The 20655-nt window shown below is 39.3% G+C and overlaps 1 protein-coding gene across 1 annotated transcript in view; it reads right to left on the bottom strand.

Annotated features, from left to right (window-relative positions):
- The window catches only part of LOC143815679 (complement receptor type 1-like), a 184092-nt gene that overhangs the window by 25635 nt on the left and 137802 nt on the right, over nucleotides 1-20655 (bottom strand). The window contains exons 16-19 of the mRNA XM_077295191.1: nucleotides 16977-17073; nucleotides 14438-14514; nucleotides 11320-11499; nucleotides 6434-6631 (exon numbers count right to left, since the gene is read on the bottom strand). Coding sequence (XP_077151306.1) covers nucleotides 6434-6631; nucleotides 11320-11499; nucleotides 14438-14514; nucleotides 16977-17073 — 552 coding nt within the window. The remainder of the gene's footprint in view (nucleotides 1-6433; nucleotides 6632-11319; nucleotides 11500-14437; nucleotides 14515-16976; nucleotides 17074-20655) is intronic.

Below are 20655 nucleotides of genomic sequence, written 5' to 3'. Positions count from 1 at the left end.
GATTAGGGTAAGGGGTGTGTTTGGATTAGGGTTTCAGTTATAATTGGGGGGTTTCCACTGTTTAGGCACATCAGGGGCTCTCCAAACGGGACATGGCATCCGATCTCAATTCCAGACAATTCTGCGTTGAAAAAGTAAAACAGTGCTCCTTCACTTCAGAGCTCTCCCGTGTACCCAAACAGGGGTTTACCCCAACATATGGGGTAACGGCGTACTCAGGTCAAATTGGACAACATCTTTTGGGGTCCAATTTCTCCTGTTACCCTTGGGAAAATACAAAACTGGGGGCTAAAAAATATGTTTTGTGGGAAAAAAAGGATTTTTTATTTTCACGGTTCTGCGTTGTAAACTGTAGTGAAACAATTGGGGGTTCAAAGTTTTCACAACACATCTAGATAAGTTCCTTGGGGGGTCTAATTTCCAATATGGGTCACTTGTGGGGGGTTTCTACTGTTTAGGTACATCAGGGGCTCTGCAAATGCAATGTGACGCCTGCAGACCAATCCATCTAAGTCTGCATTCCAAACGGCGCTCCTTCCCTTCCAAGCACTGCCATGCGCCCAAACAGTGATTTACCCCCACATATGGGGTATCAGCGTACACAGGACAAGTTGGACAACAACTTTTGGGGTCCAATTTATCCTGTTACCCTTGTAAAAATACAAAGCTGGGGGCTAAAAAATCATTTCTGTGAAAAAAAGAGGATTTTTTATTTTCACGGCTCTGCGTTATAAACTGTAGTGAAACACTTGGGGTTCAAAGTTCTCACAACACATCTAGATAAGTTCCTTGTGAGGTCTAGTTTCCAATTTGGGGTCACTTGTGGGGGGGGTTCTACTGTTTGGGTACATCAGGGGCTCTGCAAATGCAACGTGACGCCTGCAGACCAATCCATTTAAGTCTGCATTCCAAATGGCGCTCCTTCCCTTCCGAGCTCTGTCATGCGCCCAAACAGTGGTTCCCCCCCACATATGGGGTATCAGCGTACTCAGGACAAATTGGAAAACAACTTTTGTGGTCCAATTTATTATGTTACCCTTGTAAAAATACAAAGCTGGGGGCTAAAAAATCATTTCTGTGAAAAAAAGAGGAATTTTTATTTTCAGGGCTCTGCTTTATAAACTGTAGTGAAACACTTGGGGGTTCAATGCTCTCAAAACACATCTAGATAAGTTCCTTAGGGGGTCTACTTTCCAAAATGGTGTCACTTGTGGGGTTTTTTAATGTTTAGGCACATCAGGGGCTCTCCAAACGCAACATGGCGTCCCATCTTAATTCCAGTCAATTTTGCATTGAAAAGTAAAATAGCGCTCCTTCCCTTCCGAGCTCTGCTATGCGCCGAAACAGTGGTTTACCCCCACATATGGGGTATCGTCGTACTCAGGACAAATTGCACAACAACTTTTGTGGTCTAATTTCTTTTCTTACCCTTGGGAAAATAAAAAATGGGGGCGAAAAGATCATTTTTGTAAAAAAATATGATTTTTTATTTTTACGGCTCTGCATTATAAACTTCTGTGAAGCACTTGTTGGGTCAAAGTGCTCAACACACATCTAGATAAGTTCCTTAAGGGGTCTACTTTCCAAAATGGTGTCACTTGTGGGGGGTTTCAATGTTTAGGCACATCAGGGGCTCTCCAAACGCAACATGGCGTCCCATCTCAATTCCAGTCAATTTTGCATTGAAAAGTCAAATGGCGCTCCTTCCCTTCCGAGCTCTGCCCTGCGCCCAAACAATGGTTTACACCCACATATGGGGTATCGTTGTACTCAGGACAAATTGCACAACAACGTTTGTGGTCTAATTTCTTCTCTTACCCTTGGGAAAATAAAAAAATGGGGGCGAAAAGATCATTTTTGTGAAAAAATATGATTTTTTTTTTTACGGCTCTGCATTATAAACTTCTGTGAAGCACTTGTTGGGTCAAAGTGCTCACCACACGTCTAGATAAGTTCCTTAGGGGGTCTACTTTCCAAAATGGTGTCAGTTGTGGGGGGTTTCAATGTTTAGGCACATCAGGGGCTCTCCAAACGCAACATGGCGTCCCATGTCAATTCCAGTCAATTTTGCATTGAAAAGTCAAATGGCGCTCCTTTCCTTCCGAGCTCTGCCATGCACCCAAACAGTGGTTTACCCCCACATATGGGGTATCAGCGTATTCAGGACAAATTGTACAACAAATTTTGGGGTCCATTTTCTCCTGTTACCCTTGGTAAAATAAAACAAATTGGAGCTGAAATAAATTTTGTGTAAATAAAAATGAACATTTAACTTTTTTTCAAACATTCCAAAAATTCCTGTGAAACACCTGAAGGGTTAATACATTTCTTGAATGTGGTTTTGAGCACCTTGAGGGGTGCAGTTTTTAGAATGGTGTCACACTTGGGTATTTTCTGTCATATAGACCCCTCAAAATGACTTCAAATGAGATGTGGTCCCTGAAAAAAAATGGTGTTGTAAAAATGAGAAATCACTGGTCAATTTTTAACCCTTATAACTCAATAACAAAAAAAAATTTGGTTCCAAAATTGTGCTGATGTAAAGTAGACATGTGGGAAATGTTACTTATTAAGTATTTTGCGTGACATATGTCTGTGATTTAAGGGCATAAAAATTCAAAGTTGGAAAATTGCGAAATTTTCAAAATTTTCGCCAAATATGTTTTTTTAACAAATAAACGCAAGTTATATCGAAGAAATTTTACCACTATCATGAAGTACAATATGTCACGAGAAAACAATGTCAGAATCGCCAAGATCCGTTGAAGCGTTCCAGAGTTATAACCTCATGAAGGGACAGTGGTCAGAATTGTAAAAATTGGCCTGGTCATTAACGTGCAAACCACCCTTGGGGGTGAAGGGGTTAATGTACACTCTACTCTGCACCCCATCTTGACTGAAAAAAAACAGAAATGTAGAAATTTTCGCAAATTTATTAAAAAAGAAAAACTGGAATACCACATGGTCATAAGTAATCAGACCCTTTTCTCAGTATTGAGTAGTTGCACAGTTTTGAGCTAATACAGCCATGAGTCTTCTTGGGAATGATGCAAAAAGTTTTTGACAGCTGGATTTGGGGACCCTCTGCCATTCTTCCTTGCAGATCCTGCCCAGTTCCATCAGATTGGATGGTGAATGTTGGTGGACAGCCATTTCAGGTCTCTCCAGAGAGCTCTCTTGAGAGCCGCCAACCTACCCTCCAGCTGCATGATATGATATTTTCACTCAGGCTTTGATGACTTGATTAAATTCATCTTTCCCTCCACACACTGCAAGTTTTCAGTGCAGGAAGCAAAGGGACGCAATGCATCATTAAGCCGCCATCATGCATGACTGTAAAGAAGGTTTCCATTTCAATGTATGCTTCATTCTTACACTTTAAGACACTCAATTGATCCATAGGCTAAATTAGTTTTGGTATTGTTTCACTGCTCCACAGAACAATATTCCAAAACCTTGTGACTTATTTATAAGGTTTTAGGTAGAGATGAGTGAATAAATTTGAATGGAATTGAATTCTACTCACACAAGACTGGGGAATTCATTTTTGATTAGGACCAAGTGGGTTATGTGCATGTGTGCACCAAGTCATGGCACATGCCATGACACCATTACACTCGGCATGCATTTGCACAGAATTCTCTTGGGCCTCTTAAAACACATAAGTCCAAGCCCAGAGGGGAATTCAACATGAGCGCCGGTGATCTAAAGATGCAATGAGGACTGGATAAGTGAGAATGATGAGCGGATGGGCTGGAGAGGTGAGCAGTGAGGATAAGGATTTTATTATTTTGTACATACTACATTTATTGTGCTCTGGGGTTTGTGGAGACCCCACAACATAATATGGGACATAATATTCGTGGAGAATAACTTTTAAAAAAAAAAATTCCAGGCAAAAATAGGTGAGTTTGAATTATGTGTGATCCATTCATCTCTAGTTTTGAAAATATTGGAGCTGACTTTTCTTTTAGGTGAGATGAGGTGTACATTTTGGAGTTTGAGTATGGAGACCTTCCACATTTAATATGTGCTTTGCTGTGCAGAGACCTCAGTTCCTGCTGCCATCAACTTTTGATGCAGGTCTTTTGCAATCACTTCAGGGTCTTTTGGATACTTCCCTCCTCCAGAATAGGTTCCTTTTTCTGCTGGGTCAAGATAGCGTTGCCAGTGTTCCATTAACTTTGAACTTCTGGATTATGCTTTCAACTGTATCTGAATATTGAAAAATGCTTGTATATTTTTGTATCCTTTACTTTTTAGTGTGCAAGGCAGTGATCTATTCTCTAAATATCTTAGCTCACTCTCTTGCCTCAACCATATTTCTGATATGCAATCAAACATCACAGGGAACAAGTTTCTAGCTAGTCCAGATATTTTATGTATTTTTTTCCAAACACACATGATGCAATTAATGAAGCCACTGATTAATGGCTTCAGGTGTACTTGAATCAGCCACATGTATTAAAGGGCTATTGAAGGTATTGATGCAGCAGACAGACTCACAATGGGCTTTGTCATACATCATTTTCGGGCATATTTGACTAGTTGAGGCTGGCAGCTAGATGTACAGTAGTCTACTATGTCTTGCTGTCCATCTTCAAAAAACGTATACATGATGTAAAACAGAGCACACGGTAACTCTGTCTGGATCATTACTGTCATTGAACAGTTCAGTGCATATGCCTGAATCCCATCTTGTGGGAAGTTCAGAAGTAAGCTTCAATAGTCATTGAATTTATGGTAAAACACTACATAAACATAAATAATTGCTCTTATGGAGAGCTTTATTCAAAGTATTGAATATTCTAAGACTGAAGTAGTTATTTAAAGTGGCATTTTGTATTGTATTTTTATAAAACAATTATTATATCAGTTGTGTTGAGCTATTTAAATTGCTCTTTTTTGGTTAATTGCAAACAGCAGAAACTTTGTACATTTTGCAGATAAACCTACGGTAATTTGTTAGTATATGAACTACACCAATTAACATTAAAATTGCAACATCAAGACCGAAAAGTAGTGGGATTACGAAAATCACAGGATCAATAAACATGTTAATTATATGCAAATGATGAAAAAATGGTAACAAATTTTTCCATGCCATTGCCAAAGTGGTCTCCAGACCAATCTTTGGCTATCATTATGTCCAAGACAAAAGTAGGATTCATCACTGAAGGGGATAAATCTCCATACAACCTCCATTGCCATCTTGCTCTGCTCCTTGATACTCTTTGAGAGCAAAGAAGAGACTTTGAGGAGGGAATGCCATGCTGTGCCTTCTTCAGGGATTTTAGTGTGTGGTGGCCTAATGTATGGTAGCCGGACCCCTCTAGTCTTCATTTCAGGTACAAATAGCTCGGCGTTACTTTGATTTCAGTAATGGAACAAATGGTGCGGACATTTCTCGAAAGTGTCCCTGAAGCCATTTTTCATCACAACAGCAGAGGATGCATGTTGCTCATACTACTATGAGCAGCCTGTGTGACCTAAACATGAAAGTACAGCAGGGCAGCACGGTGGCTCAGTGGTTAGCACAGCAGCCTTGCAGTGCTGGATTCCTGGGTTCAAGCCCCACTAAGGACAACATCTGCAAAGAGTTTGTATGTTCTCTCCGTGTTTGCGAGGGTTTCCTCCGGGTACTCTGGTTTCCTCCCACATTCCAAAGACATACTGATAGGGAATTTAGATTGTGAGCGACAATAATGTGTGCAAAATGTAAAGCGCTGCGGAATATGTTAGCGCTATATAAAAGTAAAGATAATTATTATTATAGTATGGGCTGCAGCGTCTCCGGACTTGTCTGTCATCAAGCACATCTGAGGTGTCACTGGTTGGCAATTTGCAAAAAAAAAAACTGTCAGCAGCAGATCTTGATGATTAGCGTTCTCAACTGTATTCGGCGTAGCAGAAAATTCCTCGGACAACCATAAATAACCTTATTAATAACAGCCAAGGTGTGCAAGTGCAGGTATTTGTGTATGTGACAATTACACTCAATACTGAATTAATTAATTTGTTTCCATTAAATTAATTAATTTGTTTCCATTTTCCTATGATTTGAATATCATTAGCATGTCTATTCATCTTGTGATTTCCATAATTCCACAATTTTTCCTTCTTGGTGTTGCAATTTCAATGTCATAGAGTCTTTTTATTCCCACCAACAACAGATAGATTCAACCAAGGTACATTATGGAATGTCATAAAACAGTGCACTTTTTTTTCTATTTTTTACAATCAGAGTCAATAAGTGAAAAATATACTGATATCTAGTACAGTTGCATTTGTCAAGGTTATATGGGAGATTTTCTCTCTGTATATAATATGAATGGGTATCACAAACTTGGAAGGACAGAGCCTTGGACAGACTATGAATTTTTAAATGCATTTTATCATTCTTTACAAACTACCAAAAAATGTGAATACTTACGATTACAGAACGCCTTGGGTATATCTGACCATTCAGAGTTTTCCAAACAAGTTATACTATAATGTTTGTTCACAGTATTCCGAACATATCCACATCTACATTTGTACTGTACTTTATTGCCAACAACATAGATTGCTGTGGGTTTATTTTGAATATCCAATATAGCATAATCAAGGGTAGGTGGGTCTTTACAGATGCCTGGTGAAAAAACAGTTTTCTTATTCAATAAATATTTTATAATTCACTTTTTTCTTAACTTCTGACAGACTTCATTATTTAAAGGAAATGTGTCACCACGAAAATGTGAAAATTATTTCAGTGAAAAGAATTAGGCCGGGGTCACACATGCGTGTTTTACGGACGTAAGAGCGCAGAAACTACGTCCGTAAAACTCGCATTACATACGGCACAATTATTCTCAATGGGGCTGCTCCTATCAGCCGTATATTACGGATCCGTATTATACGGCTTTCTATGGCCGTACAAAATCGCAGCATGCTGCGATTGTCAGCGTATTGCGCAAAAAAATCGCCAATGAAAGTCTATGGGGGCGAGAAAAATACGGATTCCACACGGACCAGCAGTGTGACTTGCGAGAAATATGCAGCGGTGTTAGTGAAAAGCCGGTAATTCAATTGCCGGCTTTTCATTTCTCCTGCACAAACCCGACAGGATATGAGACATGGTTTACATATAGTAAACCATCTCATATCCCCATTTTTTTTGCATATTCCACACTACTAATGTTAGTAGTGTTGTATGTGCAAAATTTCAGCGCTGTACCTGCTAAAATAAAGGGTTAAATGGCGGAAAAAATTGGCGTGGGCTCCCGCGCAATTTTCTCCGCCAGAATGGTAAAGCCAGTGACTGAGGGCAGATATTAATAGCCAGGAGAGGGTCCATGGTTATTGGCCCCCCCGTGGCTAAAAACATCTGCCCCCAGCCACCCCAGAAAAGGCACATCTGGAAGATGCGCCTATTCTGGCACTTGGCCACTCTCTTCCCACTCCCTGTAGCGGTGGGATATGGGGTAATGAAGGGTTAATGCCACCTTGCTATTGTAAGGTGACATTAAGCCAGATTAATAATGGAGAGGCGTCAATTATGACACCTATCCATTATTAATCCAATTGTATGAAAGGGTTAAAAAAACACACACACATGATTTAAAAGTATTTTAATGAAATAAAGACAGCGGTTGTTTTAATAATTTATTGCTCTCTCAATCCATCAGCAACACCCTCGCTTGGAAAAATAATAAACGCACAAGATACATACCTTCCGATGATCTGTCACGTCCAACGAGGTAATCCATCTGAAAGGGTTAACTAATATTACAGGCACGAGCTGCGATAAACCACTCGCTCGTGCCTGTAATCCCCGGGTGCTGAAAGGAAAGCTGTATCTGTACTTACATTGAGTTGCGGTGATGCGCCCCTGCTGGATGTTCTCATGAACTGCAGCCTGGGAACTTTTTCCCACGCTCCAGGTCATATGAGGACATCCACCAGGGGGCGCATCACCGCGACTGAAGGAAATGTAGGTCAATGACCTACATTTCATTCATTCGCCGGGGATTACAGGCACGGAGCACAGCTGCATTTGCAGGGCTCCTGCCTGTAAAATATTTTAACCCCTTCAGATGGATTACTTCGTGGGACGTGACGGTTCAGCTGAGGGTATGTATCTTGTGCGTTTATTATTTTGCCAAGCGAGGGTGTTGCTGATGGATTGAGAGAGCAATAAATTATTAAAACAACCGCTGTGTTTATTTCATTAAAATACTTTTTAAATCATGTGTGTGTGTGTTTTTTTAACCCTTTCATACAATTGGATTAATAATGGATAGGTGTCATAATTGACGCCTCTCCATTATTAATCTGGCTTAATGTCACCTTACAATAGCAAGGTGGCATTAACCCTTCATTACCCCATATCCCACCGCTACAGGGAGTGGGAAGAGAGTGGCCAAGTGCCAGAATAGGCGCATCTTCCAGATGTGCCTTTTCTGGGGTGGCTGGGGGCAGATGTTTGTAGCCAGGGGGGGCCAATAACCATGGACCCTCTCTAGGCTATTAATATCTGCCCTCAGTCACTGGCTTTACCATTCTGGCGGAGAAAATTGCGCGGGAGCCCACGCCAATTTTTTCCGCCATTTAACCCTTTATTTTAGCAGCTACAGCACTGAAATTTTGCACATACACACTACTAACATTAGTAGTGTGGAATATGCAAAAAAATTGGGGATATGAGATGGTTTACTGTATGTAAACCATGTCTCATATCCTGTCGGGTTTGGGAAGGAGAAATGAAAAGCCGGCAATTGAATTACCGGCTGTTCACAGATATCGCGCTGAATGACATCTAAATACAGAATATATATATATGTGTCTCAATGACATATATATATATATATATATATATATATATATATATATATACTGTATATATGTTTTAATGAACATTTGAGCACATAAATCCATTAGATGTCGGTTTTGCAAGCCTGCGCGAAAATCTCGCAGTACGGATGCCATACGGATTACATACGGAGGATGCCATGCGCAAAATACGCTGACACACCCTGCCTACGGATCAATATTTTGGGAACATTTCTCTGTATTACGGCCGTAGTACGGACGTATAATACGTGGCGTATTGTCTTACGCCAAGTGTGACCCCAGCCTTACATTGTATGTTTCCCAATCCCTTCAGAAATCCTCACATTATAGTAGTTCATAGTGACAGGTTCTCTTTAAAGGGAACCTGTCAGGAGGATTTCACCCACAAGCTAATATAAATGTGCATAAAGCACTTTCAAATACAAGTCAAGCAATATCTTTACATGGTCAGTCCGTTCCTCCGTTACTGAGAAATCAGCTTTTGTATTGATATGCAAACGAGGCTGAATAATTATTTGTACAGGGTGTCTCTAAAGTCTGGACACTTAGGAATTCTTATTATCTATCATTTTAATCAATTTAATTAATTATAATACAAATGTGCAACGCGCATCACTCTTTGCATCACAAATGATGGAAATCATATTGTAGAAGTTATTTTATATTCCAACTGAATAAAATGTTGTTAGCAAATTTCATTTCTTAAAAATATGTATTTTTTCCTGTGTCCTATGGGTCCAGAATGTAGGAACACCTTGAAGATATAAAGCCTCTGTCACTCCAGTTCTATTCCTGACCGAACGCTGCCTCCTCCCACTTGACTGACCGCATTTGCGCTGCATGACTTCAGGCAAAAGAGCCGTCAGTCAAGCAGGAGAGGATGGCGCTGGACGGAGAATTCAGCTGGAGTGACAGAGGTTTTAGAGCTACAATTGTCCTCCAGCCTCTTTAATATCAATTCAAATGCTGATTTCTCAGTAGGAAAGGTATATCCCTGAAAAATAAAGCTTAAAAAGGACCTTTCACCAAATGTCTCTTCTGAGCTGGGGACGTAATAGTAGCTGCAGAGGGGAGTAAAATGAGGGTTTTTTTTGTATTTACTTTTTTATTTTACTCTTCTATTGCAGAGATATTACATTCAAAGTATTTGGCACCTAATGAGTTACTTGCAGATTAATCCTGCATCTGCAGGTAAATAGCTTTATCCAACAACAAACAATTTAAGAATTTACTTTGGAATTGGCATGGGTGAGTTCAAATTTTCTGCTGCAGATTATTCACAGCTAATCTATGTCAAAATTTGAGTATTTGCAGCGGATTTCACCATCTAGATTACCAAAGGTGAACAAAGTAGTAAAAAACACACAGTATAAATTGTCATGCTCCAGATTAACCTGAAGATCAATTACTTCTGTAAATTTCTTTCTGCAACCTGTAGATGGGACTTGGTAAAATTGAAGACAATATTTAAAAAAGTGAACATTCTGTAAATTTAGTTCAATTAATTATCATTCCAATCTTCAGCAAATATTATTCCTGTTTGCTCAATCTAAGACAAAATAGTAGAAAACTCCTGTAATATTTTTTTTGTATTATTTTTATGTATCTTCAATAAAAAAAATGCAAGTTTTCAAATAGTGTTGATGATTACAGAAATCCTTTACAATTTTTATTCCAAAAGTCAATGCTGTATGCAATTTGCTTCATTTTTAGTTCAGAAAAAAAGTAGTTGCATAGGCATCCATGCTGTAACTGGATTTACAAGAATCTCTAATTTCTCACTATTTCAATATGATTCTATTAGCGGAACACATTCATTACTGAATTTTATTCATTTATTCCTTATTTTAGGGCTCATGCAGACGTCCGTGCAAACTGGTGCAGTGAGGGTTGCTAATGCACAGACTGGCCTTGTATGAATAGTTCCCCTTTAATCCATGATCTATGATTGTGTGGGTTATTGTGTATATATGTACAGTATAGTGACATTTCCGGAGTAGTTTTTCTTTTTCCACTGTGACATTATGAACAAGACCCAGGAAGGGTCAAAACGTTAATAGCATTTTATGTCACCTATTCCTGCACTCATCATGTCTGTGCACATGTTTAATTTTTGCACATGAAATAAACGCTTTTCCATATCTAACATGTGTGTGAGGAATTACTGTTTACATGGATTTATGATGGCATTGTGTAGGAGATGCCCCAGTGCGAACATATCATTGGTGCAGTCTGTGCTCCCACGCAGGCGCCCAAGAGATAAGGGAAGTGTACCCATTTACACCTTCTCAGGTGGAATTGTGGATTATGAAGAGCCACTGGGCTGCAAAGGGCCCATATAATGTTCTTGCACTGGGGCCCTCTTCTGTCTGTGTCCGCCAGTGAGATGTGCATATATTTAAAGCAAAGGGTGAGATCTATCTGAACCCATTTTGTGAAATCATGAAAGTTCTTCTCAAAGCAAATAATCCCCAAGCAGTTATTTACCTCTGCATTCTGGTTCCTTATAATTCCATCTTCCATCATGGTTGCAGGTAATTATGTCTTGGCCAATAAGCTTATATCCTTCATGACAGCCAAATGATATAGTATCATTGTAAAAATATTGTTGCTTTTCTGGCTCAATCCACCCATTATTTGACCATTCAGGGGCCAAACATGTTTGAACTGGAATAAGTCAAATAAATATATTTAAATATATGTAAAACAAAATATAGGAATATATAATAATGCATGACATTCTTAATTAGTGATAGCAAACATGTGTGGGTTCAGCTGGCTTTGCAGAGTCATTGGATCCAATCCTTTAAGGTTGGCGTTTTGTATGGCATCAAAGGAATAAGAGTTAGGAGCATCTTTCAAATGCCATGCATCACTGCCAGAAGTACGGTATTACTCCAGTCAAAGAATTGGTTATATTTCCGTAGAAGTTTACATCACTAAAGTGGCATAAATTGTTATGTATTTACTGGGCAGCCCCCGCCTCATCTAAGCTCCACCCACTTTGTCAGAGCTGTCTGATACTGTTGTAAAATACCAAAAGTCAAAACGTATTCTTGTTCCATAAAATCGTTGTATTTGGTGAAATTCTGTGAAGTCACTTTTATTTTTTGTTGTTGCATGACGGCTTGTTTTATTTGGGATGAGTTGTATTTTTCATTGGTAGCATTTTGAGGTACATCTAACTTATTCCCTAACATCTACATTTTAATTGATGACCTATCTCTAGGATAAATACAAATAGCGAGCAAGACCAACAAATCCAAGCTAGTGTGAACAGGCGCCAACCAAAAAAACAAATAAGTTGAAAAAGTTGGACCTGTGCACTCCCACTCCCAATAGCCACAGGTGATTTTAAGTAGTTAGCTGGTCCACTCCTGACCCATACATTGCAGGCTTTTTTGCCCAGGAGAGGTGACAAAACAGGACAGGGACCCAATTACGAAAGACGCCTTCACGTGGCAATTGGGCTCACATACATTTGCCAATTTATGCGCAAAGTACCTTCCTTTTTCATAGCAATTTTTGCAGATAAATATTTCATGTGTACATTATATAGCGCTTTTTTCCTATTTTCTATGGCAGTTATGCATTTTCATTGTTCTAGAGTAATCATTCTTGGTAAATAATGGTGCAACCTATCTCTAGGATAGACCATCAATATCTGATCCGTGGAAGTGTGACACACGACATCCATGCCGATCAGCTACAGTCATAGTCGAAAGTGTTGGCACCCTTGAAATTGTTACAGAAAATAAAGGATTTTTCCCAGAAAATTATTGCAATTACACTTTTTGTTATACACGTGATTACTTCCTGTGTGTGTATTGAAACAACAGCAAAAAAACACAGAGAAAAACAGCAAATTGGACAGAATTTGATACAAAATCTCAAAAATGGTCTGGACAAAATTGTTGGCATCTTTCCAAAATGTTTTTAGTGCTGAAATCTCATCTTTCGAGATCTTGATCCCGAGATCACCATCAGCGCATGCCCCCGGCAGCGGCCATATTCTCGAAGACCAGCGCACGTGGAATCCTAGAAGTGCCGGGGCTCTGGCCTGTCGCAAAATGTCAGCAGAGCCCTGGGCAGTGCCGGACACCCACACAGCACCACTGGGCACTGGAGACACCCACAGCAACAGCCAGCAACCGCCGGGCACCCGGAGATACCCGGACACCCCAACCGGTAAGGCATGCTCACTTTCAAAGACGCACTCCCATTTTCCCCCCAAGTTTGGGGGAAAAAAGTGCATCTTACAAAGCAAAAAATACGGTATATATATATATATATATATATATATATATATATATATATATACACAGTATATATATATAGTTTATATATAGTATATATCACTCTCACAAAAAAATGTAAGTATTTTACTGGGGTTTGCCACATTATAAGCCCAATAAATGTTATACTCTTCTGTAAATAGTTTCATAGGGTTTATTTTTTGGGGACAAGCTGCATTCTTCACTGGTGCAGGTCCAGGATTCATGCTACATGTGAGGGGCCCTGGTACTTACAATTCTTACCTCTCCTGGTTCCAGCGCTGCGGCGTCTTCCGCATCTTCTGACTCTGACGTTTCAGGTCAGTGGGCACAATGACATCAGTACTGTGCATCCTCTATCTTAACAAGCACAGTGCAGAGTGCTGGAAGACGGTGATGCTGAGGAGTACTGGATCATCATATACTGGAGCATCATAAGGAGCATCATATGGGGCCCATTGTATAGGGAGCATCCTATGGGGCCCATCAAATACTGGAGCATCATATTGTGCTCTTTATATATAGAGCATCATATGAGGCCATCATATACTGGAGCATTATATGGGGCCAATTATATATAGAGCAATATATGGGGCCTATTCTGTATGGAGCATTATATGAGGCCCACTGTGTAATGAGCCTTTCATGGGGCTCATTAAGTATAGAGCAATATATGGGGTCCATTATTCTGTATGGAGCATTATGTGGAGTCCATTATACTGCATGGAGCATTATATGGTGCCCATTATTTTGCATGAAGCATTATATGGGGTCCACTAATACCGTATGGAGCACTATATGGGGTCCATTAAACTGTTTGGAGCATTATATGGGGCTCATTATACTGTACAGAGCATTACATGGGGCCTATTATTTTCTATGGAGCACCATGTTGTGCCCATAATACTGTATGTAGGACTATACTGTCCAGTTTCTGAGCTATTGATAAAACTCATGTAATGTAAGAAGTAACTTACATTTTTGGCATTGTACTATACTGATAATTCTCTGCCATATCTGTGCATCATGAATTGTGGTATGTGTTAAAGGGGCCCACTGAGACTCTTTCCCCTAGGGCCCACGAAAACTTGAAGCGGGTCCTGATTCTGACAACATGAGCCAAATTACAGGTTCCCTTGAATTGTATTTTTTATGAAGGGGATTTGGATCTCTGTATCATAAAACAGCTTTAATCTTCAAAATAATACATAAAGAAAGTCAGCCTAAAATTTTGGATGTTAAAATCTGTTGTAAGAACAAATATACACTTTAAGATGTTCTATTTTATTTTTATGCACAATCTCATATGTGTTCACTGATTGATAGTATACCTTCACATTCAGGTATGGGCAAACTCCAAGATTGATTTGACAGGCATTCTCTGTAGCTTAGGCTCTTCATCGTGTAGCTAAAATGATAAATAATACTGGGTAAATTATTTATTCTTCACTAGTAAATTGAAGTGTAGTTCGCAAAGCACCTGGCAGAAACATCTTTCAACAATCACGCCCTTTTTTTCAGGTTCTTCCCTCTCCATGCCCTATTTCCCAACCCCTGAGCTTCTTTGTCCACTCCCTCTTTTCAAAGAAATTATGAGCAGCTTTGTTACGCTCCCAGGAGATTTGCAATATCTTCTGGGAATGCAGAGGTCTCCTCTTTTTCCAGAAGCCTTCTAGACATTTCAGTAGAGTTTGAACAGGACTGCAAGATGTTTGGGGTCAACTGCGCTACAGAGCAAGGAGCTGCAGTCTCTAAAGAGGAGTGAGAAGAGAAGACTGTGCTTACAGAACTAGTATGGGCTCTTATTGAAAAGAAGGAAGCCACAGCAAAAGATGCTGTGAGGCTGGTGAAAGAGAAAAATAGTAAAATCAGCAATATCAGAGGCCAGCTAACTGCACAAACATGGACAACACTTCAAATAATTTTAATTTGATTCATGCCAAAAAAAATTCCCACCATTTTACACATTGTAGAATATTACCTTAGAAACAGAAGGCTCACATTTTCTCAGGCATTACTGTGTGGGCTTCTCCACAAAGCATTGCAGCTATCAAATATCATAGTATAGCACAATCAATCAGAAAACCAGTGAGCTCTTTCAAGACCTTTGCAACCTTATTATTCCAAATCATACTGATGGCAATTATTAGAAAATAATTTCTAAATACTGATGGTTGTAGTGAGTATTGTTGAGGCCATAATCCAGAAGTGGAAAGAACATAATTTAAAAAGCCATGGAAAGTCATGACACCAGCTATTTCTACCAGAAATTAGAAAACAATCCTGCCACATAGTGAAAATAATATTAGCTGGTTCAAATGATGGCATATAAAAAGGTTTCTCATTACCCTGGTGCCACACAAAAAACATCCCACAATGGGTAAAACCAGTAATATGTCTCAAGACCTTCGCGACCATAGTGTTGCAAAACATAGTGATGGCATTGGTTGCAGAAGAATTTCTAAACTATTAAAGGTTCTAATGAGCACTGTTGGGGTCATAATCCAGAAGTGGAAAGAACATAATTTCACCATAAACCGGCCATGACTAGGTGCTTCCCGCAAGATTTGAGACAGAAGCATGAAAATAATTATTAGAAGCATTGTCCAAGAGCCAGGGTCCACCTGTGGAGAGCTACAGAAAGACCTGGATCAGCAGGTACGATTGTGTCAAAGAAGACAATAAGTAATGCACCCAACCTCTGTGGCCTGTATGCAAGCTCACCATGCAAGACTGCATTGTTGAACAAAAGGCATGTTCAGCACAAAAAGGGTGGACATTTTAGCAAGATAATGATCCCAAATACAAAGCCAAAAGAAACTCTCAGTTGATTTCAGAGAAAGAAAATAAAGGTGCTAGAATGGCCCCGCCAATCACCTGACCTGAATCAAATAGAAAATTTATGGAAGGAACTCAATCTTGGAGTTCATAGAAGGAGACCATGTAACATTCAGGATTTGAAGAGTGTGTGTGAAAAGAATAGGCCAAAATCCCACCTGAACAATGCATGCAACTAGTTTCTTCGAACAGGAGGCATCTTGAGCTGTCATCACCAACAATGGCTTTTGCATAAAGTATTAATTAAATTTCAGTAAGCGTGTTAAAAAAAAGGCCTGGGTGTTAATTTTGTGTTATGTCAAGTAAGTTATGGCGCTTGCGCTTGTACTTTGTCTATGAATACTCTGTTTAATCAATATGCACTAATGTGCACTGTGGCACTTTATTCTAAATGAGTGACTTATATCCATGTTTTCTCTCCACTTGGAGTTTGACCCCTTATGGGACTAGGAATGGTGACTCCTATGTATTCAATGTGCGCTCACATTATTTACAGAGCATAGTAATGGCAATCTATTGTACTAAATTGTTTTAGTTGTTAATGATGCTATACTTTGATTCACAAAATCCCCATGTTACCTGCTTTGGTAGTGCTACTCTGGATTAATGTATTTTGCATAATTTTAATATTAATAAAATGTTAACTTTTTGGTAAATATACTCTTCTTGACCCTTCTTTTGTGGTTTTTCATACCCAATTAGGGCTTGTTGTGTGGTACTGATATTTAGAGTTTTTTTATTATTGCTCAATCTCTCGATATCCTCTTTGGGAAAATTTGTGTTTAACCCCTTATATAAACTATGCAACAAGTAGTAACTAACTTTTTCTCACAGAAGACCAGGGAATATCCTTTTATTGTATTTTAAATCACCATAATGATTGAAATTACCCTTCTGATAACTATTACAATTAGGAAAGTATTAATTATTCTAAAACATTTTTTTATTTGCTGCAACCTTGCAAACCGGTATATTGTAAATGGATATTTCATTGTGTAACAAAAGGCATCTAAATGTATTAGTTTTACTTACCCAATGTCACAAATATACGTTATACGAGTACCAAATGAAAGTGATCCAGCAATAATTCTTCCATTAGGCGTAGGTTCTGGTTCTACACATAATTTTGCTGAATGAGATAAAAAACAAATATTTTTCAAAAACTGAATCTAAAACTAATCTACAAGATTGGAATGTAATTCCTACAACACATTTATACACTAATTAAATTCTATTTATGTGGGGCATGTGCAAACAATAGACACAATGGGGAATTGATTTATACCTAAGTTTCATATTCAGGTCTAAATCTATAGTTTACTTGAGAAAAATGTAATAAATTTATTAAGATGCAGGCTTTTTAATCACTTTGTCACAACTTCATCACTTTGTCACAACTCTCTGAAGCTGACACTCGTACACTTGGCTTCAGAAAATCAATGAGAGTGGAAGAAGCCGCGCGCATGCGCAAGGTAAGTATAGCACTAGCGATGATGTCAGCGTTTGTAAATTATGCTATCATGCCCACAGGAGCGTGATAACATGCGAAGTGGTCAGACTAGTCTGGGGACACTAAGGCCCCCTCAACTAGCTGTAGCAGGGCATGGTGTTGCAAAGCCCACCTATCAAAGTGATCAAAATTTACACTGTGTTTATGAAGCCAATTTAGCCAGAAATGTATTCCAAAAGTAACATTTCTGGCACTGGCACACCCCAGTTGAAACATGCTCCTAATTTTGTTATGTTTACCCCTCTTAATGAATTACTGCTTACTCCAGTGGTCCTGTTTATTAAGACTGGCATACACAATGTATTTATACAGTGTGTGCAGAATTATTAGGCAAGTTGTATTTTAGAGGATTATTGTTATTATTGATCAACAACTATGTTCTCAATTAACCCAAAAGACTCATAAATATCAAAGCTTAATATTTTTGGAAGTTGGAGTGTTTTTTTTAGATTTGGCTATCTTAGGAAGATATCTGTTTGTGCAGGTAACTATTACTGTGCAGAATTATTAGGCAACTTAATAAAAGCCAAATATATTCCCATCTCACTTGTTAATTCTCACCAGGTAAACCAATATAACTGCAGAAAATTTAGAAATAAACATTTCTGACATGCAAAAACAAACCCCCAAAAAATTAGTGACCAATATAGCCACCTTTCTTTATGATGACACTCAACAGCCTTCCATCCATAGATTCTGTCAGTTGCTTGATCTGTTTACGACCAACATTGCATGCAGCAGCCACCACAGCCTCCCAGACACTGTTCCGAGAGGTGTACTGTTTTCCCTCCCTGTAGATCTCACATTTTATGAGGGACCACATGTTCTCTATGGGGTTCAGATCAGATGAACAAGGGGGCCATGTCATTATTTTTTCTTCTTTGAGACCTTTACTGGCCAGCCACGCTGTGGAGTAGTTGGAGGCATGTGATGGAGTATTCTCCTGCATGAAAATCATGTTTTTCTTGAACAATACTGACTTATTCCTGTACAACTGCTTGAAGAAGTTGTTTTCCAGAAACTGGCAGTAGGTCTGGGAATTGAGCTTCACTCCATCCTCAACCCGAAAAGGTCCCACAAGTTCAACTTTGATGATACCAGCCCATACCAGTACCCCACCTCCACCTTGCTGGTGTCTGAGTTGGAGTGGAGCTCTCTACCCTTTACTGATCCAGCCTCTGGCCCATCCATCTGGCCCATCAAGAGTCACTCTCATTTCATCAGTCCATAAAACCTTTGAAAAGTCAGTCTTAAGATATTTCTTGGCCCAGTCTTGACGTTTTATGTTATGTTTCTTATTCAAAGGTGGTCGTTTTTCAGCCTTGTGCTTTTTGTTACTCCAGTAACGTTGCAGCTCTGAAATATGGCAATACTGGTGGCAAATGGCATCTTGGCAGCTTCACGCTTGATTTTCCTCAATTCATGGGCAGTTATTTTGCGCCTTTTTTGCCCAACACGCAACTCCCTATTTCTTAATAATAATAATAATAAATAATAAAAATTCTGCCGGGGTATGTAAATTTTTGAGCACAACAGTCTTTTTAGCTTCTTTTAACTGATTCAGGTTTCCAAAGATTTGAAAAGGTTAAAAGAATTAACCTCACGCTTTAGGGCAAAAGATGCTGGCGTGTTCAGAAACGTCTTCCTTTAAAAAAAAAAAAACTCACCGGGTTCTTTTCTACACATTCCAAGGGTGCACATACCCTAAATCTTTCAATGCACATTTTCTCAACATTGAAATAGCAGCACCAAATGAAATGTAGTGTTATTATGGAAATCACAGGATCGATAAAGATGACAATAATGTAAAAAGGTGAGGAAAATGTTGAAAACATCTTTATTTATTCAGAATTTATTCATTATTCAAGTATGAAAGCCACATGCACAAATACATGCACTAAGACACCTTGGCATACTATCAATGAGGATAATAACTTTTGTGTGAGGAATGTTCTGTCACGCTGAATGGACTTGGGCACCCAATTTGTCAAGATCCACTGCTGGCAGTGCTATTTGAATTGCCAATTAATAATAACCCAGATGTGCTCTATGGGAGACAGGTTCAGCTGTGCTGCAGGCTATAGGAGCACATTTAGACCACACAGGATGTTCAAATTAGCACAAGCAACACGCTGCCTACCATTGTCATTTTGAAAACTGGCTCTTGTGACACTTTGGAAAAATGATAATTACTTACGGGTAATTTGATTTTCCAGATCCATGACAGCACCGGTACATGAGAGATGGTCCCGCCCCCAAGAACAGGAAACCTACATAGGAGATAAAAGATGGGGGCGGCACCTCTCTCCTCAGTTTGTTTACAGAGAACGTAAGGTAACCGCTATATTAGTTTTAGGCATATATACATTATTTTAAATTCTAAAGACTATTTTTCTATTGACATGTTAAGTGGTTATTACCCCATCCTTTGTTTTGTTTTTTTTAAATTTTTTTGTGAATCACACAACCATCACCAAGATAGGGCGGGAACTAGAGCGGTGCTGTCATGGATCTGGAAAATCAAATTACCCGTAAGTAATTATCATTTTTTCCCTTCCCCATGACAGCACCGGTACATGAGAGGAAGAAATAGAAAGAACCTCTAGGGTGGGACAACGGCAGATAGTACTTTTCTACCAAAGGCAAGATCTGATAGCCCCAGATTTAATCTATAATGGCGGAAGAAAGTAGAGGGTGAAGACCATACTGCTGCATTACAGATTTGCTCTATCGATGCATTTGCCCTCTCTGCCCAAGATGTGGAAATAGCCCTAGTAGAGTGGGCCTTAACACCAGGTGGAGGGACCTGCCCCGAAGAGGAATAGGAAAGTGATATAGCCATACGGAGCCACCGTGCAATGGTTGATTTTGTGGCCTTTTTTCCCCTGTTTACCCCCTGAAAGGAGACAAAAAGGGCTGAAGACTGTCGCCATGGTTTTGTCACTTCTATATATTGAAGTAGGCAACGTCTGACGTCCAAGCAATGGAAGGTTTCTTCTCCCTGGGATTTTGGATTGGCACAAAATGAGGGCAAGACTATCTCCTGGTCCCTGTGGAATTTCGAGTTGACCTTTGGTAAGAAGGCCGGATCAGATTTTATAATTACCCTGTCCTCTAGAAATGTAGTGTAAGGAGGGTCTATAGATATAGCCTGAAGCTCACTAATGCGTCTGGCTGAGGTAAGGGCAATGAGAAGAACCG

The sequence above is a fragment of the Ranitomeya variabilis genome, chromosome 3 (assembly GCF_051348905.1).
Source record: "Ranitomeya variabilis isolate aRanVar5 chromosome 3, aRanVar5.hap1, whole genome shotgun sequence".
Classification (NCBI taxonomy): domain Eukaryota; kingdom Metazoa; phylum Chordata; class Amphibia; order Anura; family Dendrobatidae; genus Ranitomeya; species Ranitomeya variabilis.
The sequence above is the reverse complement of the archived record's forward strand: the minus strand, read 5'-3'. Positions and strand labels throughout refer to the sequence as shown.